This window comes from Anastrepha ludens, chromosome 6, assembly GCF_028408465.1.
Source record: "Anastrepha ludens isolate Willacy chromosome 6, idAnaLude1.1, whole genome shotgun sequence".
Lineage (NCBI taxonomy): Eukaryota > Metazoa > Arthropoda > Insecta > Diptera > Tephritidae > Anastrepha > Anastrepha ludens.
The window spans coordinates 50,900,043-50,928,036 of record NC_071502.1 but is presented as its reverse complement, the minus strand read 5'-3'; the positions used below and the strand labels follow the sequence as shown (position 1 = coordinate 50,928,036).

Genomic DNA, 27,994 nt, shown 5'->3' with positions numbered 1-27,994 from the left:
TGTGAAGCCCCTTATCGGCTACAGCGTCCCAAAAGAGCTAAATAATTAAAATTCAGTTAAAAAACACAGGGATCGTTTGCCAGCACTGCAATGACCATATAGCTTGGGTTGTATGTTTATATACGTGAGGCGTTCCATAAGTACTCGTGTTAGAAATGAAGACACAATATAAAAAAAAATTGCTCGCTGTTTTTTTTATGGAAATACAACTTTATTGTGAAAAATGGTTTCAATTGAGTCATTGAAAGTATGGCACTTCGCTGGCTACTACTTTTTCCTATCCTTCTGGTAGATCTCGTATACCGTCGTGGTAAAACTGTTCATCTTTTGAGGCTATCCACGGATCAAGACATTTTTTGATGTCTTCATATGAATGGAACTACTGGTCAGCTAGACCAACGTGAAGCCGAGCGTTGTCATGCTGTAGAATCACTTTTTCATGCCTCTCCGCGTATTGTGGCTGCTTCTCGCGCAGCGCTCGGCTCAATCGCATCAATTGAAGTCGATATCAATCCCCAGTGATGGTTTCGCTTGGTTTTAACAGTTTATAATAGATAATACCAACTGGTTCCACAATGACGTAGAAGCATGATCTGCCCGATGACTTCTTTTCTTTGGATTGCTGTTATGAAACCATTTTTCATCACCCATCACGCTGCGATGAAGAAAACCCTTCCTTCAAGTCTCCTGTTTCTGAATCATTCCCGAAGCATGCAATCGCTTGGAAATGGATTGGCGGGTAACTCCTAATACTGAAGCAAACTCTTCTTGCATTTGACACGGATCCTCATTGAGCAATGCCTCCAATTCAGCGTCATCGAAGGTTTTTGGCCTTCCTTCACGCGGACGGTCGTCAACATTAAAATCACCGTCTCTGAAGCGACGGAATAAATCTCGTCATGTTGTTTCGCTTAAAGCAGCATCTCCGTAAACTTTTTGTAGCTCTCTATGCGCTCCAGCCGCTGTTTTTTTCGAATGAAAGAGGACGGTCGTTAACACTTCCCGCAAATGACGATTATTCGGCCCAAAATCAGGCATCTTCACAAAACCAAAAGTATATGACACCAAAACAAAATCACTAATGTGTCGAAACAGTTTGTTTACCATGTGTCTATGCTTGCTGTATGACGTTTAGGTTATACAGGGTCCGCCATATAACTTTACGGAATTAAAAATGCTATAAAAAAGAAAGTACTCAATATTTTTCCAAATTGTTTTTTTTATTTTGAAGTATCCTTCCGGTTAATGATGGAACACAACTTCATTCATATGGCTGCCTCGGCTAGCCATGCACCATCCCATACGATCGGTCCAATTTTCCAACACATTTTCGATTGTATGCGGCTGTATTTCAGCTATGACATCGCGTATGTTGGTCTTCAGTGCATCAATTGTTGCTGCAGATGACAGCTAAATGTTACCATTCTTCAAATAATACCTAGTTCAAATCCGTAACGATAGATGGTGGGCCCTTTATTAGAATCCACTACCACACACTGCTGGCGGCATCTATTGACAAACAGCGAGAGTTTAGTTGCGCACCTAATATTTTTCAATATGGTCCCGTTTTATAAATATACACTTCTCCTAACGCCTCGGTAATTTTTTAACCCCTCCAAAAATAGGATTTGTCGGACTCTCCAAAATACGCCTCTGTCTCGGCAACGACTTCCCCGTTTGAACTAAATGTATTTTTTGCGTACCCTAGCATGAAGAGGGGAAAAGAAAAGGTCTCACGGAGTGAGATCGGGTGAATACGGGGGATGCGTCACAAATTCATGCAGTTTGGCGGTAAAAACTCCTGGTAAATGTGCTGGTGGTTTATCGTGGAGAAACAGCACCTTCTTCTTCACCAAATGTGGCCGTGTCTACTTCAATTGTTTGTAAAAGCGGACCAATAACTCACTGTAGTATTATCCAGTGATCGTGCTGCCTTTGTATAAAAACTCCATGAGGATGACACCGTTCGCATCCCAAAAAATCGTCGTCATATTATTTCCGGCCGATGGGACTGTCTTCGGCTTGTTTGGAGCAGGTTCACCGGGAGAAATCCATTGTTTTGATTGTGGCTTAGTTTCTGGTGTGTAATGATGAATCCAAGTCTCATCAATGGTGACAACTCGATGCAAAAGTTCCTTTGGGTCTCGCTGAAATTGCTTCAAACACTGCTTCGAACTTAACAGCCGAATCTCCTCATAAAAAATATCTGCGGTTCGGAGTCGGCGTGAAACTGTAGGTCCCTACTTTTGGTGGAACAACATCAAGACGCACGCCACAAATAGGAGGAGGAGCTCGGCGGAACACCCACAAACGGTGTACGCCCCAATTATATGTATATATGTATAGTTTATTTTTTTTTGAAGGCTGACAACTTTTTGAGCGAACGTCATATGACCAAAAGCAAATTAATATTTTTTAACAATGGATTAGAAAATAAAAAATGGAAATAAAAATAAAAAACTTTTTTGTTTCCGTTTTACATGCATTTAAAGAAGCACCCAAAAACACCATTTCAAATGAGATGAGGACCTTAATATTTTAGGAGATCCTGTTAGCAGACCAGTGCTAGTGAGCAGAACACGCTTATATTCACAGTTCACAGTTTTCGGCATGTAGACATCTTTTGAATTAGTACAATCAAATCCTATTGCAATTGAATGCGTCTTCAAGTCGAACTTTAGATGGATTAATATTCCTAATTCCCAAGAGCCGTGTTCACTTCATGTTAAACCATTAATTCTAGGTAATTTAAATGTAGTCTGCTTAGTTAGTCATAACGTTGTATTTATTGGTTAAGAATAATAAATATAGGGTTTTCCAATAAGAGGTGGCACTTTGATATTCAAAGAAAAATGATATTTTTAATATAAATGATCGGATGTTTGTTTCATTTTAAAGAGGAAGTTGTGCCGTTAATAGTAGAAAGAACATCAGAAAAATGACCACCACGACCACGCTTACAGGACAATAACCTTTTCATGAAATTTTCCATAACCGAATTGCAAAGTGGTTGCCCTATGCTCTCAATAGCCTCACGAATTCCATCTTTGAGGTTTTGAACGGCGTAGCCCTTCTCTTTCACGTGGCCCCAAAGAGAAAAGTCAGAAGGTGTTAAACCACAAGATCTCGTTGGCCAATTGTGATCACCTCTTCGAGCGATAACACGGTCCCGAAACTTTTCCGGTAAAAGATCAAAAGTTTCGTTGCATTGAAAATAAACGTTGTCCATATCAATACCATCCAATGCCGGCCATAAAAAATCGTTAATCATCTCTCGATAGCGCAATCCATTCCAAAATGATAGCTGTTATTAGAAAATCATTTATCTAAGGAAAAATGGCACGTTCCATTTAAAAGTCGAGCTGGTATAGAAATTCGACCTAAAGCAACGATCATTTAAAAACCCGTAATTACGTCTATTTTTCCCGTTGGTCTCACAATTTACTCTCACGCTTGAAAAAAATGCATTTATAAATATAAAAGATTAAATTAATTTGAAAAAAAGTTTGAATAACTTTCCCCTTAATGTTTTTGTAAACTGATTTCATACTCGATTTCCTGCTAATGAAATAATTTCTATTAGTGGCTTTTAATATTTTTCTTTTGCTTTAAACTTTCAGCGAATTATGTGAACTCGCAACTAATTGAACTGCAACCCGACCAATTGAAATTATAAGCTGAAAAACAACAAAGGCGGGGAAAAATACAACAAAACATATCGACGGTGCCACAATATGCGGAAAATAGGTTAACAGGCGAACAAAAATAAAAAATAAAATAAAATAAAATAAAACACCAAAAAACAAATTGAATTTTTTTATAACTTAATGTGCGAATTTAAATTTCGACTCGAACAGTAGTGAACAATTATAATACATACATACATATCAGCAATAGCACACAAAAGAGCGCTATTGCAAGGGGGGAAAAAGGTAAAAGAAAAAAAAAATATAACATTACTTTGACGGCAAACTATAATAGCAGGAGTAAAAAAAATAATATTACTTTACGGCAAAGTACAAAAAAGGAACACCAATAGCTGCAATCAACTGCAAAAGCAACAACAACGACAGCAACCATTTCTATTAAGTCAAACACCTTAACACACACATTCACACAATCCATGTCATTTACATACCTACAATCAAATAAAAAATTATTCCTCTGCTGCAGCGCATAATAATGTACAACAAAAACAACAAACGCTATTAGAATAATTTAAAAGGAAACAAAAGCATTCACATCAGCGAAAAAGCAAACAAATTCTAATTGAATTCAAATGACACGGACTTACAGCGTTAGAGCGAGAAAGAAGGTATCAGTAGTATTAATAAAAGTAACAATAGCTGCAACAAGCAGTTGTGGCAAAGTATCTACTGCAACAACGGCAACAGCAAATACAACAAAAAAGAGGAGGGTGACAACATAAATGGGAAGCGCTAGAGCGGAAATCTTGCAGCGACTTTCAGAAGGTATAATAGGGAAAAGTGATAAAAACAACAACAACGACACGAAAGTGAGAGCAAGTATTGTCACCACAACCACTTATGAGAAGGAGCAGCACTAAAACAGCCGTGGCACCAACGCCATAAATCGACGAGGAGTCCCGCAAATAAAGCGCGAAACCATGTCATAATTAACAAAGGCGGCAGCAACAACAAGAAGATGCATGAGTATGGCATAACTGTAGCAACAGCAACAGCAGCAGCAGCGGCAAAGTGACTGAAGTAATAAAAGGAAGCAAAAAAGTAGCAGAGATAGCAAAAGAGGAAGCAGCGGTGGCGGAAAACTAGAAAGAACTTCATAATAGCGCAGGAAAAAGGGAAGTAGTGGCAACAACTGTTATACGAATAGCAACTATTGTGGCATGCGCAGTTATTAGGAGTCACATTGACAAAGGCAACGCCAGCAACATTAACAAAAATCAAAAACAGCAAATACACAATGGCATATCGAGCAATTACATCAACGCTTTAGCTGAACGAGCAGCACAATACAACAAACATAGATTTTCCACTCAGACGCTTCCTATGCTTACTCAACTGAAGAGTTGTGGAGCTGAACTGCTGTAGAGTTGAGCGAAAGCAAGTGATTTTTGTGTGTGTATGCCCAACTTAGAGTTTGCAAAGCAATACGCATACATTCAAACATACTCGTGTATGTAGTACCTGCATGTAGCCGCTAAGCCAGTCGGCGCTTTGAAGGAAAACAAGGAAGCGCGCTAAATCTAATTATCCGCTACAACGACTTCAATAACATACATTACAACAAGTATAATAACAGCAATAACAACAACAATTGCAAAAGTAACTACAAAAACAACAATTAACCTTAGCGCACAGCCAAGGCAGCAAGACTAGCAAGGGGGCAAGAGCTAAGCAAAATTACCGCCATTGCCGTCAAGTGGAGAGCAACTAAGTAGTTGATTGCGCAAAGCGCGCAACAATAACAACAATATATGTAACTCAAAGCAGCTGCGCCAATAACAAAGATATTTGCGAAGACAAAGCAGAAAAATCTCGGGCTCCACATACTGCATTCAGCGCATCCAACACCAATAGACACACATACACACGCACATATATATAAATACGCGTTTATTAGTCAAGTGCGTGTAAGTGAGATTACGATTGTTTGCGCGTGTGTGTGCCAGTGTGTACATAAGTGTGCGGCGTTAAGCTCATGTTATCAGTAAAAGCGTTCGCGGCTCTTCTATTCAACAGCAAATTTTCATTGTTGGTTGTGGCTGTGACTGTTGCTGCCATTAATGCAATTTGCTGCAAGGCGGAAATAGTTGACGGAAATTAAATGGCCACTTAAGTTCCGGTGTAGAGTGATGCCATTCAATCGGCGAAGCGCTTAACAGCAATAACCACGACAATAACAACTAAAAGTGATGTTGCAACATTATTTCGAAAAATAATAACAATTTTCTATATGTAAAAGTAACTCGCTCGTCGCTGGTGCAACTAAACAATGCCAACTATGATAGGTGACGTGCAAAGTTTAGCAATAACAAGAGGCAAGACGCCTAAAGAAAGCTTTCATATAAATATCAGCCAGTGGATTTTGGAAGTTTTCTCTGTACTTCGAAAAATTGAAATTCAGTAAAGGACTTTTGGCTGCGAGTACAAAAAGTTAATGCAGAGCACTTGGGTTGAATTGATATGTTTACGAAATTAAAATGCCAATGAAATGTGTAACAATAGACGGAAATATAGTAACTCTATTGGGAAAGCTTTTATGTGTATGCTGCCAAAAATAATCGGTTAGAGCAATAAAGCAGCTCGTTTACAAGTGAAGCAATTCCAAAAAGTATTGGAGCTCAAAATTCGGAAATGCAGTTAAAAATAAGGTTAAATAAAGTTGAAAACAAGGTTTGAAAACAAAGAAATAAAATTTATACAAAACTTGACGCCAGCTCTTTTCAACAATATTCGAGCTTTAAACTTGTTCGATCGGGTATTTTAACTCAGCAACACCAAAAAATTAAAAAAAGCTCACTAAGCCGCTTTAATAAGATCTTTAAAAAGCTTCGACGCCTTTGCTATCCGACAGTTGGTATGTGAGCTAAGTATGATTATGAATATGCAGCTCCTTTGGAATATAAAAAGCCTTAATCTTAATTATCATAACCAGCGTACCAAGAAAGCTGATATTTAAACAACTAAAAATAGCCCAAGCAATTTAAGCTTTGCAAGCTTGGGAATATGGCAGACTAAAATGAAGTAAGCAAACTGAATGCCGTTCCAAAAAAATAAGAGCTTGAAAGCTGAAAAAGTTAAGGACTGCATAGAGCTTAAAAGCTCTTACCTGCTAAGTTTGAAGTTTGAAAAGAATGCCATTTGAAAATTAAATTTGTAAAATAACAAAACTTTCAAAACAAAGTAGCCCAAATTTTTAAGCTAGGGCTTAGACGTAAGTAGCATAATTTTCAGGCTATAAAAAATAAAAAGCTCACAAGAGACGAAGGCAGCTTAAATAAATATTGAGCGTGAAAGTCGTATAAATAAAATAAAAAAATTTAAGGAGAAAAAATGCGAAAATAAATTAAACTAATGACCCAAAAAAAGCAACTGAATTATATTCAGCAGAGAAAAATGCGAGAAAACTACAAAACTCTAAAGCTTAATTAGAAAATAAAAGCCCTATTGAATAATGGTAAACAGGCGAATGTCTCTACAAATTAAAGACTACCAAATTCAAATGAATGCCTAATCCCGATTCTACCCTTTAGATATTAAAACTAAATAAAGCGTGCATTAACACGAAAGCTCTGGAAGGCACGAATATATTTATAAACGGTAAAATATCTACTAAGTGTCATTTAATAGTGTAATCTCCGCACATCGTTTAATTCGAACTAAAAGTGCGAGAAGAACAAAAAGGTCCTCTCTTCTCATCGCCCGAAACTTTATAATTAATTTTTGAACGAAAAAGTTTTAACCCGTCCCGGCTGTTGCTTTGCTCCAATTCCACTCGCTTTCAGCAGCAGAGATTAAAATTTCACCATTTTATACTTTTCTCCCCCACCAAAAGTTGCGCCCAACTCTCCGTTCTACTGATGACCGCCGCTAAAAGACGCGCAAGCAGTGGCGCCACTAATAACAATAGTAACAATAACAACAATAACAATGATACGGATGAATATCAGCAAGCCCAACAACATCTCCTACAACATCCACAACAACAATATCACAGTACACAACAACGTCATCAATACAATCATTATCAGCAGCAGCCTCAACAGCAGTCACAACAAAACCAGTATCAATACCAACAACAGCCACAATATTTGCATCATACGTCGCATTCATTATATCAACAGGAAAACCATCAGTCGCATCATCAACAACAACAAAGCCAACAAAACCAACAACAACGGCAACATCAATCATCATTGCGTGATTGTTCGGTGAAATTGCCTTTGGATATTCTGTGAGTATATAAAATATTTTTCAGAGATTTTTGTAATGCGGTGCATAAGCACATATGAACATAAATATTTACTGATTTTGTTATCATATATTCGTATAAGCATACATAAATATGTACGTGTGGCTATAAATGAGCGACAGAGATTTACTGCTTAATTAATTAACAATAAAATAAAATGTAGCAAAAAAGGTATCAAATGAATGGTTTTAAAAATATATTAGATAAAGGTTGCCACCTGACAAACTTAAATGTCATATTGCGGTATGCATACTTACTTAGTCCTGCCATGAAGTTATAATACTTTTTTAATGAACGTAGTTTTATTTAATCATGTAAATATTAAAAAAAAATTAATTTTCATTTGAAACGATTAGGCCATTCAGCTATTGCAGCACGCACAGTTCCCATGGATGTTGACGTCGCTGCTCGAACCAAAGATTATTTAATACTCTCCAAATTTCTGTGAGGTCTTTAACAGGTCATGTTCTCCAATTCTTACCACAAACTTTAGTCCAATGGATTCAGATCTGAACTTCAAGACCGTCAATCTTCTGCGGCTATGAATCCAGGAATATTGTCTCATAACCCCTGCTGGGTAGATTCTGCTCTATGAGCTGGAGCGGAATCTTGCTGGAAAAGCCAACGCGCTCCAATGAAAAGAGTATTACTCAACTGCTTTATCACGTATTTTAAGACATCCTCCTGGTACACTTTTGCCCCGGTCCTAACCCGTTTTTCACAGAAATGAAGAGATGTAACGCTGTAACCACGGCTAGCGGTGGGCACGCTGAACACTTGGAACAACATTTTTTGCGTCTTTACAAGTTTTAATATAGATTTCGTCGTTTTGCTTATTAAAAACTTCTTCAACAATGAACATTTTCTAATCTGTGAAAAGAATATTCCATGGCCGTTGACTGCGAGTTACCGAAGAATCTGCTTGCATCTCTCGAGCCTAATTTTCTTCAAGCGACTCGTCAAAAAATGGCCAGATGAGTGACGGAAGGGTTTCAAGTGGAGATCATCTCTAATTAGTCTTGACATGGATCTTGTCAGTACATTAATTTGCCTGGACATGATTTTCTGCTTTCTAAGGGGATTTCTGCGAATTCTTCCTCGAACGGCTGGTATGGCTGCACTGGTTCAAAACAACGCGAGGCCGACCACTTTTGTTCTGTCTGTCACTTCAAATGTTTGGAAAAACATTTCGCTAAATATTAAGTTTTTTAAGCAATCCGTAAATTTCAATCGAACTTTTGCCACACAAACTGGGTATACTTTTGAATAGACAATGCATACGAACAAAAATAATGGACTTTTTTCTACGAATCTCTTCTCACCATATGCATTGAAAAATTTGTTAATGAATTTAAGGCAAGATTAATTATTATTCCTACAAGGAACATAGGGCGATGATAAGTATCAAGTATCACCGAAAATTTTCAATAATTTGAAGCATTCACCTTATTAGATCAAAACTGAACATACTCTAAGTTAAATATCCAAGATTGATTTGAATCCTGGCCAAAAAGTTTGAAATGCAGATAAGCAAAAATTGAAATCTCTTTTAAATTTGCATAGAGTTAGAAAATTGGATTGATATGGTTTTCACAGCTCAGTGAACTATATTTCATACACAAAATATTACTAAAATTAAAAGCCAAAAAAATGTGGAAAAACTCGTAAATTAGTCTCTGTGCTGCAGTTATTTAATGCATTTTGAATCTAATTTTTCACTCTCAAGTCATATCAATAATATTATGTCAAAACCATACTGGATCTTGAGTTTTGCTAGATGCAATAGCTCAAACTTCTCAAATCCTTACACGTTGCAATAACCGAGTTTTTTCAATCTAGGTTGGAATATGCTTCATTTATTTGAACATCTCACCAATTGCCTATCACAAGAATAGCCATTTCCCATTTCCCTCTTATATCTGCCGCTCGTTATTACTTGGATTAAGTCGCTTGAGTGCAGAAGGTCGAGTCTATCGTTTCCTTTTTTTTAACTTCTTTTGCAATGCATTAATTTTCTTATTCCGGCGAGAATCTTACGAAGAATTTAAATCGAATTTCGAGACCAATGCATCTTTTGCTTTAACTCTTCGCGCATTTAATGAAATCTCGAATTCCGCATCGTTAGATTTTACAATAACTAAAAATCAATTAGCTTCTTCGTTGAATGTGTCATTTAGAAGTAATTCGCTAATACAATTGTTATTGTTTTTGATCATTGATTTTAAAATTGGTTTAATGGAAGCCAGGAAAGATACACTCTGTTGAGATGGAATTAGTCTCGGGATATCTGCCCTCCATGTGTGGAACAATATCAACACGCACAGCACAAATAGGAGGAGGAGCTCGACCTAACACCCAAAGGGGCTTACGTACATATACCTATATATATATATATATATATATATATATATGTAGAAATTGATAAAAATGTAAATTCGATTATAATCATTCAACAGGGTGAGAAAATTTAGCGAAAGTTCGTCCAAATTTAGTGCAATAAGAGCTGTAAATCTTTTCAGTTTAACCGCTACTGATATTTTATATGCAAACATTCGATGTCTTTTTAAGTTTGACGTGAAGCTAATTTCATTTCCGCGTCAGCTGTCACTTACTGGCAATTTATAGTATTTTATTTGCCATCTTCTATCTTTGTAGAATTAAACCTCGAGGATATTAGAATGCGCCTTTATTTCTTCTTTTTCTTCCTCTTCTTCTTATGGCTAGGTTGCATAATTTGCGCATAGCAAAGCCCCAATCAACATTCTACTTAATCTGACAATAGATACATTAAAAGCAAATAATTCACATGAGTTTAGCACCATAGGCAGCTTAATGCCGATTCGATAATGTCATTTACAAGCGAAAAGAAAGGCATTACAATAAAAAGTTTGGGATGAAAGGGAGTTAAGATAATGCGGAATACTCGAGGTGCTCGCTATATTTTTGGTGTTGAGCTTAAATTTTTATAACGTGAGTGTGTGTGTATCCATACACATACATGTGTGTTCAAAAGCAATAAAGAGAGCGATAAAGTGCCATCTAGAGCAACAACGATAATATAGCGGGAGCTAGTGGTATCGACATATAAGCATACGCATACGTATACATACACACATACACACATATTTAGTCGCGCAACAACACATATACATATTTGTTTATGGAATGTATCAAACGTACTATAGAATATCTGTGTGCACACTGGCGAGTAGAGAAGTGCATGCATAGTGATTTTGTTTTAATATTACAATGGTTTTCGGGTTAGAATTTAAAATTTTATGTAATATTATTTTATTGTTTTAATAATGCTCATCTTTTGACCAAATCGTATAAATCGAGTTTTCAAACCCCATGCAAAATTTCCAAAATTGTGCATGTAAATTTTAAACCTTTTATTTTAAATTTAAAAATTTTTTTTTGGGTATGGCTCATGAAATAGTAGTAAAAAGTGTAAATCTTGAGCGGTTAACTTCGGGTTGACCAACCAAAATCTGTTTAATGCCTGTATTTTGCACTTTCTTTTCGTATATAAATTAATTTATTCTACAAGAATATTCGCAACACCGTCTGCGAAAAAGTTTTGTATAAAATTTGAAAGTAGGATTTATGTGGTTTTGGTTAAATTATGAATATTATTTGTCAAAAGGAAATATTCAAAAAAAATAAATTCAACAATCAATTTAGACATATAAAAAATGTTTATCCATTTAGTTATGCACGCCAGTGTACGTACAATTGCGAACACGAAAATAGCATTACCAAAAACATATTAAATTTTTTCAAAATCTTCGATCTGATTACAAAGTTTTTATTATTGTTTTGAATTACTGTTCTATTATTTATTATAACTGAACACAAATTGAAATTCTATAACGAAAAACAAAAAAGTTTTATAACAAAAAATAGAAATTCTAGTTTAACATTGAAATGGCAGTGCTCATATAAATAATGCATTCTGACCAAGTTTATCCAAAAACTAAAGAAAAACTGCATTGGCAAAGTTTGCAGATACAAAGTTGTAACTAGTATTTAGTTGAATTTCCCATTTTTTATTACGGCGGCACAACGGCGGTGCATTGAGTCCACCAATTGCTTACATCGCTGCTTCGGAATCTTCAGGCACACACTTTTAAAAACTTCCCAAAGTTGTTGATTGTTACTCGGTTTGGCAATATGTACAGCTCTCTTAGAATCCCCTCACAGATTTTCTATGTGATTGAGCCCCTTCGGATTTTTAATTTTATTAGAGATATGGAAAGTTTACAGCCTTGAAGAAGCATAATTTTGATGGTGAGTTGACGAAAAAAATTTTTTAAAATGTGTAAACAAATTTATTGTTTTATAACGTGCCTTCATCCCATACACATACATATACATATATATGTGAATGCATATGTGTGAGATCATCCTCGCCAGCTGTTCTTATGTCAGCGAAATTTGCATATTTTGCCATAAAATTTTGTTTAACGATGCCTTGTGCCGGGGTAGGTTGTGTGCGTTTGGCTGTCAAATAAATCGTTGCTGTTTATTGCGCAAACAAACACATACACGCACTCTGCACGCGCGCGTGCATACAGTAATAATCCCATTAACAGCTCCACGATACAATAACATCGGCGTTCATGAACAAGCAAAATAAGTAAGATATTGCGAGCATTACAACAATAAGGCAAACTGGCAATTTTGCAAAACTCATACGCCGTGCTGCACCACCTCGTGTACCTCGTATGTGCGTGAAATGTTACTCATACGCAACGTATGCGCTTAGTGGTTAGTATTAGCTTTATGATATTCTAATTATTGTTCGGAACGTGAACAAACCATGCCAGCATTGACCAATTTGCGCCGCCGTTGCGCTCGTGTGGCTGCATGTTTGGCTGTCTAACGATGCACCCCATGACTGCTTGTTCTGGTTGCTCTTTACTCCTGCTATTGTATATCATTTAAGGCCTTAATATGGAGTGGCATGAGATTAGCGCTAACCTTCGTTAATGTATTGCTATTTGATTAGTATGATAATGAAATATTTTATATATGAAATTTACATATAATGCAGACAAAATAAATTAAAAAAATACGCGTATATATGGATTTCTGGGTATGTGTGAAAAATGTTTATGTGGCGAACATTCAAAAAATTCATTTTCCTTTTTAATGCTATGTATTTGTCGTTGTCGCCGCCGTCTGGGTTGGCAAAAAAAAAGGCCTCAATTGCAAATGAAGTTATTTTTATTTGATGGCTTAACGAGCGAACCCGCAATTTAGACACATTTAAAATTGGGTTAACTTGCGTTTGTGTGTATGTGTGTTGCCGATATATGTATGCATATTCGTTGATGTGTTAGAAAAATTATGTGCATGTGTTTTTTTTCTCATCGCTTTTAAATACAAAATTCATGTGCACTTCACATGCCAGACGGCCGTTAAGTGGAGCAAAAGTTGAATAAAGAAAAATAAATAAACAAAAGAATTGAGCAGTTGAAAAATGCAAAAATTTGCATAAAACATTTTTACACTTAAAGAAAATAATGAGCGTGAATAATGGTGAATATAAGTGCTTCAGTTAAAAATGTGTGAAAATAAACAACCTAATTTTTTTTCTTTGTGATGGAAAATAATATTTTACGTGCATGGGATTTATAAAATTTAATGCAGACAATTTATTCAAAGCACAGCTTAAGGGGCTAAATCTCTAGAGTGCAAAACTGTGAAGCTTTCGTAAGGATATGGAGTTTTATTTCAATAAAAATATAAAATGGAGTAATGAGGACAAATAAAGCTTTCCATTTTTTTTCTTTTCTTTTGTCATCAGTGGGTAGTAAAACAATTCTTCCTCAGACCTTAGAACAATTGGAAATTTTGTTTAGTTACATTCATGTATTTTTCCTTTTTTTAACGTTACATAACATTATTGAAAGATATCAGTTTCTCCCAAAAAACTTAACAAGATTGATTAACAAGCAACTTAGATATGACATTAGTACCCAATTTTCTTTCTACATAACTAAAGTATTTTTATGGAAGTCTGAGATCGTGCGATTTAGTGCTTACATAAACCATTTTTGGACTATCATTTCCTGCTATTCCTATCATCGTCCTATTCTCAACAGAGAAATGGCTCATTACCATGCACACAGGAAGAAGGCATATGCAAATACAAATATCTGAATTTATATACATATCCGTATATACACACATATATATACTCACTCAAGTAGGAGAGAGCCAGATGTCGAACGTTGCCGAACGCGGGGGCCGATTGTGCCTCTTTGTCGTTCGTTCCGCGCCCTCGGTTGCAGTTCAAGCAAGGTAACGACGCATGAGTAAGATAACGCCGCATTTTTTAGTGCGTCCAGCCGGCTACATCGAATTATAAGACATTATCACGTCAAAACATTTGTGCTTACAATTTTTAAACTAAAATTTTTCTTGTTACATACTTGTTTAAAAATAATTCGTAGTGTTTTAATGTTTAATTTTTCTCAATAACTCCTTTTGAACATTATTTCTGTGATACATTCCCAACATTTAAGGAAATAAAATTTAAAATGGAAAAATCCGTAGATTCATTTAATTTAAGCTTAATCGCTTACTTAGAATATCCACCCGCTTTTCCCTCTTCGACCGCACATCTAATGTCAAGATAAATAATGTGGACTTGAATTTTAAAACTAGATTGTGTTGTGTCGTGGCCACCGTAACCGAATTGGGTAGTGCGTGACTATTGTATACAGTACCTGCAGTCTCTAACTACTAATAGGAAGGAGAAGGTAATATTAAAAATCTTCTCTTCTAGTAATGCTTATAAATAATACATATTTCAATTAAACAGAGGCGTTTCAAGTATAAATTAATATTCGAAAATTATTTAATCTTGAAATTTGCATAATCTTACTCAAATGATATGAGTGTTTGATCTTTTTTTTTTATTTTATTTTTTTATTTTTATTTTTCATTTTGGTAAGTCAAGAAATACATCTGATCTTTACAACGCCGTTTCGTTTGCTACCACCAGCTGGTACCGCATCGAATACTCTTTCAGAGATGGAGCGTTTGTATCCATTCGGACGACAAAATCCAGCCAACGAAGACGTTGGATCCTTATTCTATGTCGTTGTAAAGCTCATGGAGTTCACCGTTTCATCACCTGCGATATTCGCCATCGCCAATGTGCAAAGGTCAAAAAATCTTCGGTAGAATCTTTCTCTCAAACACTCTAAGCGACGCTTCATCGGATGTTTTGCGGGAGTTGTCCAGAAAGTAGGTAACTGGATGCCACATTTATTGAAGGAGAGGGATATCGAGAGACGATTGATGACGTGTGAGATGCTTCTTGAACGGCAGAGAAGAAAAGGTTTTCTGCATCGCGTCGTCACTGGCGATGAAAAATTGATCTATTATGATAACTCTAAGCACCGAAAATTTTGGAGCCTACCAGGTGAACCAGGTCCATCAACAGCAAAAAAAAAATATTCATGCTTCAAAGGTTATGTTATGAATCTGGTGGGATCAGAAGTTTGTCATCTACTATGAGCTCCTTAAACCATCTGAAACCATCACAGGCCATCTGGTGATCGTTACCGTCTGCAGCTAATGGACGAATGAGGAAATGGGACGGTAGACATGAGAAACTGGAGTTTGCTGTATGACAACGCCAGACCACACGCTTCTAAATCGGTCCAGAAATATTTAGAGGGACTGAATTGGAAAATTTTACCCCACTTGCCGTATTTCCAGGCATTGCACCTTCGGATTACCATCTGTTCCGATCGATGTAGTCAGCCGTTATTGGAGAGCGATTCACTTCTTACGAGAGCATCGAAAACTGGGTCAATCAATGGATCAAGTCAAAAGAAGTCGAATTTTTCGTCAGCGGAATCCGTATGCTGCTTGAAAGGTAGAGTAAAGTTATACCTTCCAATGGTACATACTTCACATAATGCCATGAAAATGCTCCTCATGAAAAATATCTGCCGTTCGGAGTCGACTTAAAACTACAGCTCCCTCCATTATAGGAGGAGGAGCTCGGCCAAATACCCAAAAAGGGTGTAAGTGCTAATTATGTACATACATTTTGACATACTGCTTAGCTTCATTTAATCAAGGGCGCTTTAAATGTCCTCTTTAAATTCGGTATATGTATGGTTACCGTAGTTAAAAATTCGAAGAAAGAATTCTATTGGCGCCAAAGCCAAATTATTGATGATCAATTCACATCAGCCAGGCAACAACATGTTCAAAATCTCTTGAAAATTTCTAAGCAATGTTTATCATAACGGCTGCCAAATAATAACGCTGTGCGACTGGGCATAATAGGGTATAAAATATTTTTTATTTCTCCGGTTTACTTTGGTGTGCCCCTGAAAATAACGTCTGATTTCACTAGCGACTAAACCGAGATGCATATCATCAGACAACAGCTATGAATTACAAAACAACCAAAGGTAGTCAAAATAAAGGCTCAGCATAAAGAAAAAACGACAAACAAACAAAAAAACAAAAAAAAAAAGGTATAGCGGAGAAAAGGTGGCACACAACAGCTTTTTCAAGCTTTTCACACAATTAATTTTGATTAAGTTATGCTGCACGCAATATTTTGGTAACGAGAACACTCATCTACTGCACTAGTAGAGAATTAAATGTATGTGTGCAGGGCATGTAATAGAGATCTCGGAAGTAAATCGAATTTATTTTTAGACTAGCGCAAAAGTAATATTTTATAGGACAGTGGCAGTCAAGTCATAGCTCTTACAGATTTTCGGTTAAACAAACACATACCTATATATTCTCAATTATATTATTAATTCTTTGTCCGATTACCCGATCGAAAAAATTTTTTTGCCCAAAAGTAATATAGCAGTAGTCATCTCTTCAGGCCATCGACGTCGTATTTCTTAAGTAGGTCAAGTAGAAAGCTCTAACCACTTTCCGCTAGGCGTCTGTAATGAATCAAAATTCACAATGTGTAGGTAGGTAGGTAGGTTGGGTGGTTATTGTAGCGACACACTTAGGCCTTTCGCAGGTCCATTGTGATACCACTGGAGCTTATCCTTACCCTACGTGTGCCTTTTCAAACCATTTCAAACCATCTGGTAGCTTTAATATAAACGAGCAGAGCTTCGTTAGTTTTAGATACGCTATGCCCGCTATATCGGTTAAAAATGCTTTATCAAGAGTGCGCAGCCTCCTCATAGCTAAGCTTTCACACTCACATAAAAGGTGTCTGACTGTTTCATCTTCGTTTGTATTAAGACAGCTTCTACAATAATCGAAGTACGGGAGTTCTAACCTTCTAGCGTGGCTGCCTAATAAACAATGACGAGTTAATACCCCTATTGTTTTTCTTATAGCTTCTCTGTTAAATCTTAACAAGATTTTCGATCGACCGCTGTTCCAATACGGCCATGTCTGTCTGCTTAGTTCGCATGTTGTGATGGTTGCCCTGTCTATAAGTAATTTACAAGTGGCTATAGGCATGGGTATCAGCGTCTTATCCGGCGGGAGATCGAGTGTTGTACCGGTCCGAGCAAGTTCATCCGCCACGCTGTTTCCAGCTATATTCCATAATCCACTGCGAGCTTTCTACAACGAGCCTAACAAGACGCCCGAATAAGGTGCACTTTGTAGCATTTAGATTCGTCATTTAGAAGTTTAAAACATTCTAAGATTCTACACGATGTTTAAGTAGTTACTTATTTAATATATTGTACCGGATTATATCTTCATTTAAAGGTATCACTCTCCTCTAAAAAAAGTATTTGGCAGTTTAGTGTCTGAGGAAGCCTCGTTGGTATATTCCACCACTCCGAACTGGAGTTAAGAAAGATCGAATTCAAACATTCTTCAGTAGCATTAGGTTCAATGTAAAAATTGTAAGCAGGAGGATAAACACATTTGTGGTGTTTATAGACTCTATAAAGTACACTACTGTACAACCAAAAACCCAGGAACCAGACCATGTAATTCCTTTGCAAAATTCGTCGGTGGGTCAGAAAATTGAAATTTTTTTTCTTTTGTGTAGTTTTCGATATATCGACAAATTACAGTTTCGGATTAAAGGAAAAAAGTTAGATCATTAAAGCAAACCATTAACTGATGAAAACAGGTGATATATAAAATAAGGGTTACTAAGTGTCTTATATTTTGATCCTACTTTAAACTGATTAAAACTAAACGTTTATATGTGAAGTACGAAGTTAAGGAAACAGAAATTTTTTTTATTTGCAAAACAGTGACTCCGAGTCGCGAATTTATTAAGCTTTACTTAACATTGACTTTATTCTCAATGAAAAATTATTATTTTATTTTATTTATTGGAAACTTTTATCTCAGTATGATAGTTTCTAGAAATAAGTAAACAAATTTTTTGTCGTTGGAAAATCATTTCATTAAATATCTCTAATAAAATAAATTAAAAATTTTTATATTTTTGAAAAATAGTCTCTTTTCTTTTAACTTTGTAAGTATCTTGAAAACGTATAATTTTAATGAAAGAATGTAATTTTAATGTTAAATGTAGAAATTGGTTAGTTACCTATAATTTGATGTATCACTTGTTTTGAACGGCTACAGGTCCCCTAGATGTAACAAATTTGGCATGTCCTATCTTATGTTTTTTAATCCAAAACCGTTGCTTGGTAATATCTCGAAAAGTACACAAGAGAAAAATGTATGTGAATTTTCGGATTCAACAGCCGCTTTTACATAGGATTTGTATGGTCTGGTCCTTGGGTAAAAAAACTCATTGGGTATTTGTAAACCTGTGGCATGGCATGTAATAGCACAATGACAGTTAGAACGATTCTGTGTTGATACTTAATCGACTTCGATTGAGTGCGCTTCGGTAGTCCAATCATCGAAAATGTTGACATAATCTTAGAAGTCGTCGAATCTAACTCATATGCGATCACTAATTCCATTGCCAGGAAACTGAAAATTTGCCACATATCTGTTCGGGGTCATTTTCATAAGACTATTCTTAAGCAGAAGCTTGATACATTGGTGTCACACGTATTGACGCTAATTAATTTTACAAGTTGAAAATGGATTCACATACAAAAACAACAGCAGACAGAGATTGTGGACAAATAGCATTCGTCAAGGTTAAGATTTGCGTCAAAATGGTTTTGGAATGTATTTGGAAGGATTCGAAGAGCATCATCCACTGCGCGCCTTCCACAACGAGCCAAACACTAAATTCTTTTCCCCATTTTCAACAACTGCGCAGTTTGAAGTGAGTGTTCGACCAGAGGACATCAGAACTGCTGAATTGGAAGCGGGTTTTGTTCCATCAAGATAACACCAGGAGGCGCATGTCTTTGAAGATGTGCCAAAAGCTCTCAAAGGCTTGGAAAAATGAGCTGAACTATAACTTTTTTTTACTTAAATTGGGCACTGTTATGTAGAAGATTTCAAATTTTACCCTTTCGGCTTGAACAAATGTCTGATTATGCATCCATTTAGCATCAGTGCGAAGTCTGTTATGGCATTGAGTTTGTCTACTTGCCCTCTGTGATAATGTTTCTCCTCTTTTGTGTATTATCCACTTAAATGAGTGTATATAAATTGCTTGGCTTATAATGGTAATTTTATTTATATTTATTACCTGTTTTGCATACTCGCAGCAGGTTTTTTGTGGTAGTATTAAATTGTGCAAACATTCAATTTGGTTTAACGATTTTCGTTCCTCAATGAAGTGGACGTTGCTACAGAGAATTGTCGCCCCATAATAAATTTAAGTTTCGGCGGCGAATAATTTAATACCATAAAGCCACATACATGGTATTTATGTTTTTTTCAAGTGAATTGTACCTACACAAGATTTCAGCTTAACCAGTTTCTTTAACTTATCGCGTAACAATATTACAAAATATTATGACACACCAACAAAAAGGCATTTATTAATGTACATGTGTCACGTCATTTGTAGTGTTTCCTGAGAGAAAAAGAATAATTATTTTTCCATAGCGCAACGTCGTGCATCAACTTTTATGCATAATATATTATATGTACGTGTTCGGAAGAATGATGGCCTGCTGGTTAGAGTCGAAGTGTGCTCTGCGAAATCCACCAGTAAGGTATTCCTGCAAGTTGAGGTAACTAACGCGTGTAAGATAATATCGATAGTGTTGTATGTTGTAATAAGTGCCTGATTATGCAAGCAGATCGTAACAGGAACAACTGTGGCAGCAGCGCGCGGGAAAATGTAATACTTTGACTGGATACTGACTTCGCAAGGCAGTGAGCTATAAATCGGGCTCAAGAACCAATTTATTATTTTAGAAGAGTGGACTTGCCTTCAAAGCGGTTCGTAGTGATTTGATCAGAAAAAGCTAGCTGGAGAAAAATATTAAATTACATTTTTTGACTCATTTGCTTGTAATCAATTAAAGTACTATCGGAGCTCTTCGATATATGCAAAACTAGATCTATACATTATTTTTTCTTTCTCCTGATTACTTCTTTGAGTAGCATAGGGCCTCTAAAAAGCCTCTCCAACGTACGCGATTAGATGCTATCATCTGAGCAATCGTACGTCCGAGGCTACTTGTATTGGTTACTTGTAATATTGAAGTAAGTATTTTATCAAAGTAGGTGATTAGTCTGCTATTGTAGATTTTAGGGCATGGACTGCAATCTATTGCTGCCTAAGAGCAGCGCTACTTCATGGACTTGTTGTGTCTCCCTGTACAGCTTGTCGAAGTAGAGGGTGGATGGCGGTGGTAACAGCTCTCTACTTGTGACTGCATTAACGGCGCGCAAGTGTAACAGCTTTGAGAAAAGCTTCTATTGCTTTATTTTAGTTATTTTTAGGATTTAGGTTGTTTATTGGGAAGGAAGGTACTTCGAAAAACTAGAAATAATTATTATCCAAGCTAAAAGACGTGAAAAGCGGTAAATAGGAAGAGCGCAGTACCCTGCCCGTGATCGGATTCAAACCAACGACTCTTAGAATGATAGGCTAGTGCGCTTTCGTTAGCTAGTGAGACAGTCAGGTTCCTAATTTTTCAGTAAATCTCATTGAATGAAGGTGATCGAGAATGATTTTATGATCGCAGTTTATTTTTTCCGTCAAGTCGGCAAACCTTCCGCTGCGGGACATGTCATCGACGTTAAAGTCGCTACTTTTGAACTTTTCAAACCATTTCTATACTATGACATCTTCTCCATACACGTCGCAAATGTCCTGGGCTGCTTTGATAGCGTTTTGATCTCGATAAAAAGTAAAGAAGAGCAGATGTTGAAAATGTTGACTTTTGCCTCCTGGGTATTCCATTTCTAAGACTCAAAACTAATAAAAAATTAAGTAGCTGAAAAATACAATTAACATAGTTTTGTAGAGCAGAAAGAGTTCTATCGGATGAATACTTATCCTTGGCCAAACAACAAACAAAGCGTTGTAAAATAAAAAATATATAAAAATGCTATGAACTTATTCCCCAACCCAATATATTCGTAAATTGTCTGTCTGAACGCGAACTTCATTTTTTCCTAAAATTTTGCCATTTGCTACTTCATTTAAAGCACTATTTAATGTTTTAATATACTCAACACCTTGGAAATATAATGGCAGATGCTTATTATTGTTTTCTTTATTGTATTTATTGTCATTTTGCGAGAGATAATCTTTAATTTGCCAACTGTTTGCAGTTTCAGCAAGTTCTTCTCCATCATCCAAGTCCAAAGCTACAAATTTGTTTGCAGAAGACATCCCACTCAGCCAGTAATTTGGCAGCTTACTTTGACTCAGAGTTGATGTTCCTTTAATTTTTGTCTTACTGATAGCTGATGTTGCGACCTTTTTTAGTGTAGCTGATTAAGTAGAGGCACGGTTCGCTAGAAGTAGTTCTGTTGATGCAATCGTTGTTGTTGTAGCATTTGAAGAGATGGCTAAACAAGTTGTTGTTGATGAATTTGTTGTGGTAATTGGCGGCATACCAGTTGTGCTCAGAGTATACGGGACTGCTGATATGATAATCAACACAACTTATGCTCTCTGCGCTCCATGGCGATAATGCAGAGCGCATATTGTTATTGAAGCTTGTGGGAACTGACTGTATTAACTCGCCTGTTTTTGATCTGCTCTGTGCTAAATTCGTGCGCGGCATTGAGTTAGAATTTTCGATTTGTAGCGGTACTCTTTGCGGGATAAGAATTTTCGTCTCACTTGTGGATCGTAGTCTCTCACAAGGCGGAGAACGTAACACACTCACGGTAATATATTTATTTTATTAGCTACTTTGCTTGGTTTGAGTTTTTCTGTTTTTAATTTAAGTATGTCTTGGCTTATCGAGATTCACTTGATGAAGCACTTTGCAGTTTCGATGCAGTTTGCTGTGAGTCTCTATCTCTGGTTAGCAATAATGCACTTGGAGTTCGTTGAAAAAACTTTTATAAACGCAGTAAAATTCGTCCGATACGCAATAAAAAAAAACGTAAAAACACAGTATTTAAGCGAAAGTTAGGAGTGCTTTGAGCTTGAATACTAAAAAAGTGCATTGTATGTATTGTATTTGTTGTACGCATTGTATACCTTCGGTGGGTTTTATTGCTCTATTTTCTATGTACTGAGCTGAATTATATACTTAACTTTCTCGATATGTAAGTGATGTTGAGTTGCTCGATATGTTAATTTTTAACATCTTCTCAGCTTTTTAACCGCGTTTTTTTCTTTTAAATACTTTTTAATTTGCTTAAAAAAGCTTCGAAAATCTTAGAATTTTTCAATGCATTCCAGTGCGCATTCAATTTAAAAAGGCACTTTGCTATCAGAGCAAAAATTTTTGGGTTAATGTGTCACAGCGTACATGCGGCAAGGTTTAGGCTAGCACAAACATTCACAAATATGTGTGTATTATACGAAGGAAAATGCCTGCTAAAACTGGATATTAGAACAAGTAAAATTAAAAGTGAAAAGTGAGCAATGGCAAGAAGAAGAATAAAAAATTGTAGTAATAATGCAAGTGAAAGTGATTGTTGTTCCCACTTTGGTATGTTGGGTATTTGTGGCGATGCCAGCTAAATGCGTTGGCGTGGTCGTTTCCATTTCTGTTCTTTTTTTTATATTTTCTTGAGTTCGACGCGCCCCTTCTTAGTAGCAACCGTCCATGGCTTCCTGCTAAAACATGCTTTAAATATTTAATTAATTCCATAATAAATGTTGCATCCTTAGCCTCAATAGAGGGCTAAGCGAGCTCAAAGTAACGCCATTAGCGCCAGAAGATTTACGGTGGCGCGGTGTGACTGCGGTGACGGTTTTCTGCAGACACAATTTCTTCACGCTATCAGGTGTTAAATTTTAGACATTTACGTATATACATATGCACACACTTACAAATGTGTGCATGTGTGTTGGTCTAGCGGTTCTACGGCTCAACTAAATTGGGTGACTCCATTACAGTGCAATGACGTTGGCGGTTGTCACCACTACAGTGGCACAGAGGCGCAAGTACCGACACTTAAGTTAGTGCTGTGTACAGCTTCTGATAACTATGACTCTGAGAGTGGCGCCACTCATGGCAAGCACAGTGTGTCATACTCATATTACATAGCAAAAAGCTAAAAATAAAAGAAATTAGCCAAATTATTCTAAATCAATGAAATTTTGTATGGCTTTCTGTTTCTTTACTAATAACATGTGACACAAAAAATATCACTTGAATTTCTTTTGCTGTAATTCCAAAGATAAAACAAAGCATACACCTCCAATTGTCTCGGTTTCGTGCCTGTGTCTTCCATGCCTGAAGTCCCAATAAGCCTGCGTTTTCTTCTACACCGTCAATCCATCTAAGCGGCGGGCGGTCCCTTCCTCTTTGTCTACATTTACCAAAGAGTATTTGTTGTTGGGTAATTCGTGTTAGCCCGCAATATGTGACCTGCCCATCTCAATCTCTTGATCATGATTGTGGTTATCACAGCCGAGTGCGCATATAGTTTTCCGCCACTCATTTTTATCACATATCGCACCAAAATTTTTACGCAGAACTCTCCTCTAGAAAATCATCAGCTTTTGCTTATCCACGTTTTACTACCATTTGAACTCAGTTAACTCTTTCTTTTCTGTTTAGAAGACGACTCTTTAGGTGATGAGACATCGAAAGATAGTAGCGGTTGGCAATAAGAATTCTGTGGACGATTTCTGCTGAAATATTACAATATCAAAAAATGCAGATTTTGGCCATTTTTAAAATTTTTTTTTGAGCCAGGTAAAGTTTTTTTTAATTTTCCACAACGGCATCGCAAAGTATTACTCTTTAGCTTTAAGGTCCGTTTTTTTAAATATTCTTACGATTAATATAAAAAAAGTTATTCTATTTTGAATTGGAGACTTTCAGATATGCAAATTCAACCTTTCTAACTCTCTAACGCCCCTGTAAAAGGCGAATTCAAAATAGTATAACTTTTTTTATATTAATCGCAAAAATATTTTTAAAAATGGATTTTACAGCTGAAGAGTAGTACTTTGCGATGCCGTTGTGGAAAATTAAAAAAAACTTTACCTTGCTTAAAACAAATTTTAAAAATGGCCAAAATCTGCATTTTTAACTATTTAACCTCAAATTGCCAAAAATCCTGACGTGCTGGAGCATTTTCAAGGTCATATTTGTTTTCAGCATAAAAAAACCTTTAGGAAACACCCATAGCGGTTTTAGAAACTGTCAAAAAGCGAGACTTCGCAGGCCTGTGTTATTTGTAACGGTGACCATTTACTCACTGATGTTTACTGATGCTCGATAAAGTCCGTTCCGTTTTCTGACTGGTGATTGGGGTAGTGAGTGATGAAAAGATTTATTCGACGTTTAAGTCAATCAAATTTTGATTCTTGTCTTTAACATTTAGGTTTTGGTAAGCCCGCAACGAGGTTTTGGTCCTTGGAGGTAGTCCGCCTATTCGTTGCCGTGATGACCTGCATGTTCTAGTAGCCGGCCCAGAAAGGCGGTGATTCTTACCTCCACGGTATTGAGGACAATCGAGTTTGGATTGTGTTGTGTGAGACTGCGAGGTCATATAAGGCTCCCCGGCTGTCTGACGAGATACAGTTGCGCTTCGAAGTTTTACCTCTACGAAGGTATTCTCTGCTACAAAGTTTTACAATGCTTGCATCAATCCTACTATCCGCCATCTGGGTACCAAATTTCCAAGTCAGCTTGAATGTATGGGCTACCTGTCTCCTAAAGTTACTGTTCTAAAGTAATTATCTGGAAATTTTTTTGAAGCACTAATCTGACCAAACCTAAAAACATGCCGTAAGATCGGCGCAAAAAGATGTTTGCGGTATTTATGAAAATATGTTTTTTTATTGCATTAGAAAAGCTACATAATAGCTTAAATAAATAACTTAAAACTTATATTTTTTGAAAAAAGGCATCCTGTGCAAAGGCCTTTGCCTACACTAGAATCAATTGAAAAGTTTGACGATATGTTTGAAACAATTAAAGTTTTGCAATTTTTCTTTATCAAAATATAGTTCATTCTTCTAAAAAAAAAACCATATATATACGAGTTTCAAGTTTTATGCAAACTAAAAATAAAGTTCTAAATTCATAAAAATTTCAAACCTTTTAATCAGTTTTTTCTTTTCTAATTTGTATGCAGTTTTATGGTACTTTCTATTTTGGACAATAAAATGCAAATTTAAAGTAGCTCAAAAATCACTTTGATTTTTCACAATTTTTTTTCTATTGCGCGGTTGGGTGCATTTGGAATGTATCAACTGCTCAACATTTTTTTCGTGTGAAAAAAACACCCAACGACGTCAGTAAAACAAAATCTTAAAAATTAATGACATCTTTTGACCACTTGGAACAACTTTATTATACCCAGAAGGTTCCTTAAAATTCTGATTAAAAAGTTGAAAATTTTGAAGAAAATTATTTGAAGTTTGTTAAATATTTGTAAATTTTGTACAAAGTTTGGAGGCGGGGCTCACAATTTTTAATCAGAAATTTCAGTATGCAGTTTTATGGTGTGCAAATTTCGAACTCGAAATTGCATGGATTTTAGAGCATTTTTTTTGCTGACGGCTTTGTACATTTTGGTAGGCTCGAATTTTTTTATTTGAATTAAAACACCGACTATCGTGAAACCTTTACTTTATTATACAAAAATTAATTTATTAAATCAAAATGCAATTAAACTGAGTACTCGATTTTTTATGAAAATTCGACATTTCACAAGTTTAAGATAGAAGCGGAAATTGAATTCTTTTTAAATTTTCACAAAGTTTGGAACTTGGCTTATAGGATTTTTGTAGAAGATTGGAACTATACTTTAGTTAAAAGAACTAGACTATAATTTAGAGAAAAAAAATCTGAAAACTTGTCAATAAGTTGAAGGGTTATAGTTATTTAATACAGTGCATTTTTCAATATTTCTTTTTCTTATTCATCTCAGCACAAATATTCTTTATCACTTTTCTTTAAAAATTGTGTATATGCCATATTTTTGTTAATTTTGAACCACCCTTCGTGCACTGTGCGACACGCGACTAGGAGAACATCGACAAGTCTCCTGCGGCAGTGTTCCCATTGCTGCTTGCTAAGAGCTGGCGCATTGTTGTAAGTGCTGTGCCTGGCTGGATAAATGTGTATGCACATAAATATGTATATTAACCCTTTCATGTAACCGACAATGCTTGTACATTCGTGCACATATATATATGTGCATGCATACATGCATAATTATGCGTACGCACACTGAAAAAAGATGTATGTATGTACGAGCTAAGGAGTTACAGCACCAGCACTTTCTTTTATGCTTTAATACTTTTTCTTTTTCTCCCTTTTCTCTTCTATTTGTGGACAAATAGCTGCTTGGGTATTCCTTGCCAACATTAATAAAAACAACAATACTGCTGGCTCTTAGTTTTGTTTTGGTTTTTTTTTTTCTTTTACTGTTGCTTTTCATTCTCATTTTCATTTCTTGCTTTATTCTCATGCTTTCATTATTATTAATTCTTGTTGTTGTTGCTGTACGCTCCTTTAAACTCCTTGTGGCCACAAGAACGAAAATCGAAATTGTAGTGCAGGAATGCTAAGTATTAGGTATGTGTGCACGTGCATCGGGTTATGTGCCTGCGTTGCATAAGTGTCATATAAGTATGTGGCACATGCTTTTACTGTCACATACCGTCAGATATATACATACTTGCCAGGTTATGCAGGCGCGAACAACTTCATTTTCAGTGACACATACACATTAACATTCGACTTGTACGAGTAGAACTTGAGAGACTTGTAGGACTTGCAACACTCCTGTCTTCCTCATCTATGGCATAGGGCACTTGCTACAGGAATTGTTTATATGCACATACATAAAAATAATGGGTTAGGTACTGCAGTTTTGTGTTGCCTTCAAGTAGTCTTTACCACTCTCCACTCCTTTTCTTTCCTTTTTCTCCATCTCTCCCTCTCTCTCCCACTTAGTCTCTCCCTCGCTGTTTCCTTTATAGTGCGCTGCATTTGCTTGCTGAAGCTTCCACTGCACGTCGCTCTTCTAATTGCCAGTTGCTTTGTCGCCACAGGTGATTTTTGTTCTTCGACATCAGTCAAATGTATCCACGCATGTGCGTGTGTTTTCCCACAAAATACTCATACACATACGAGTATCAGGCATTGCATAAACACATTTGCCGACATCATCTCACTGGTTCACTCATACATGTATGTGTACTTACGCCCGTATAATTACATCATGGGAACGTGTGCGTGAAAACCTTCGCCTCGAAAATTATGTAATTAAGTTTATGGAATTATATATTGCGGGTGGATGTGTGTGGGAGCTGCGTCACATCTTGCAACATTTTCATATAAAGTAATTTAAAATCATTACATGGTAGGTGTGTTTGGAAAGGTAATGAGCTTCGCTGTCGTCTGAAAGAAACTGTAAATTTTAATGTTAGTCATTTTTGTAACTATACACTACACATATCTACGCACTACCTATTCGCGCTCGAGCTTTGATTGTAGAAAACAAAGTAAGGATAATAAAAGCGTTGAGCTCAGGGTAATACAAATTTAAAACTTTTATAGTATTAAAT

General features: G+C 36.2%; 1 protein-coding gene across 1 annotated transcript in view; it reads left to right on the top strand.

The window, feature by feature from the left end:
- The first annotated feature begins 3,525 nt into the window (after positions 1-3,525).
- The window catches only part of LOC128867756 (uncharacterized), a 90,194-nt gene continuing 65,725 nt past the window's right edge, over positions 3,526-27,994 (top strand). The window contains exon 1 of the mRNA XM_054109226.1: positions 3,526-7,938. Within this exon, the coding sequence (XP_053965201.1) occupies positions 7,565-7,938 (374 nt within the window). The 5' untranslated portion in view covers positions 3,526-7,564. The remainder of the gene's footprint in view (positions 7,939-27,994) is intronic.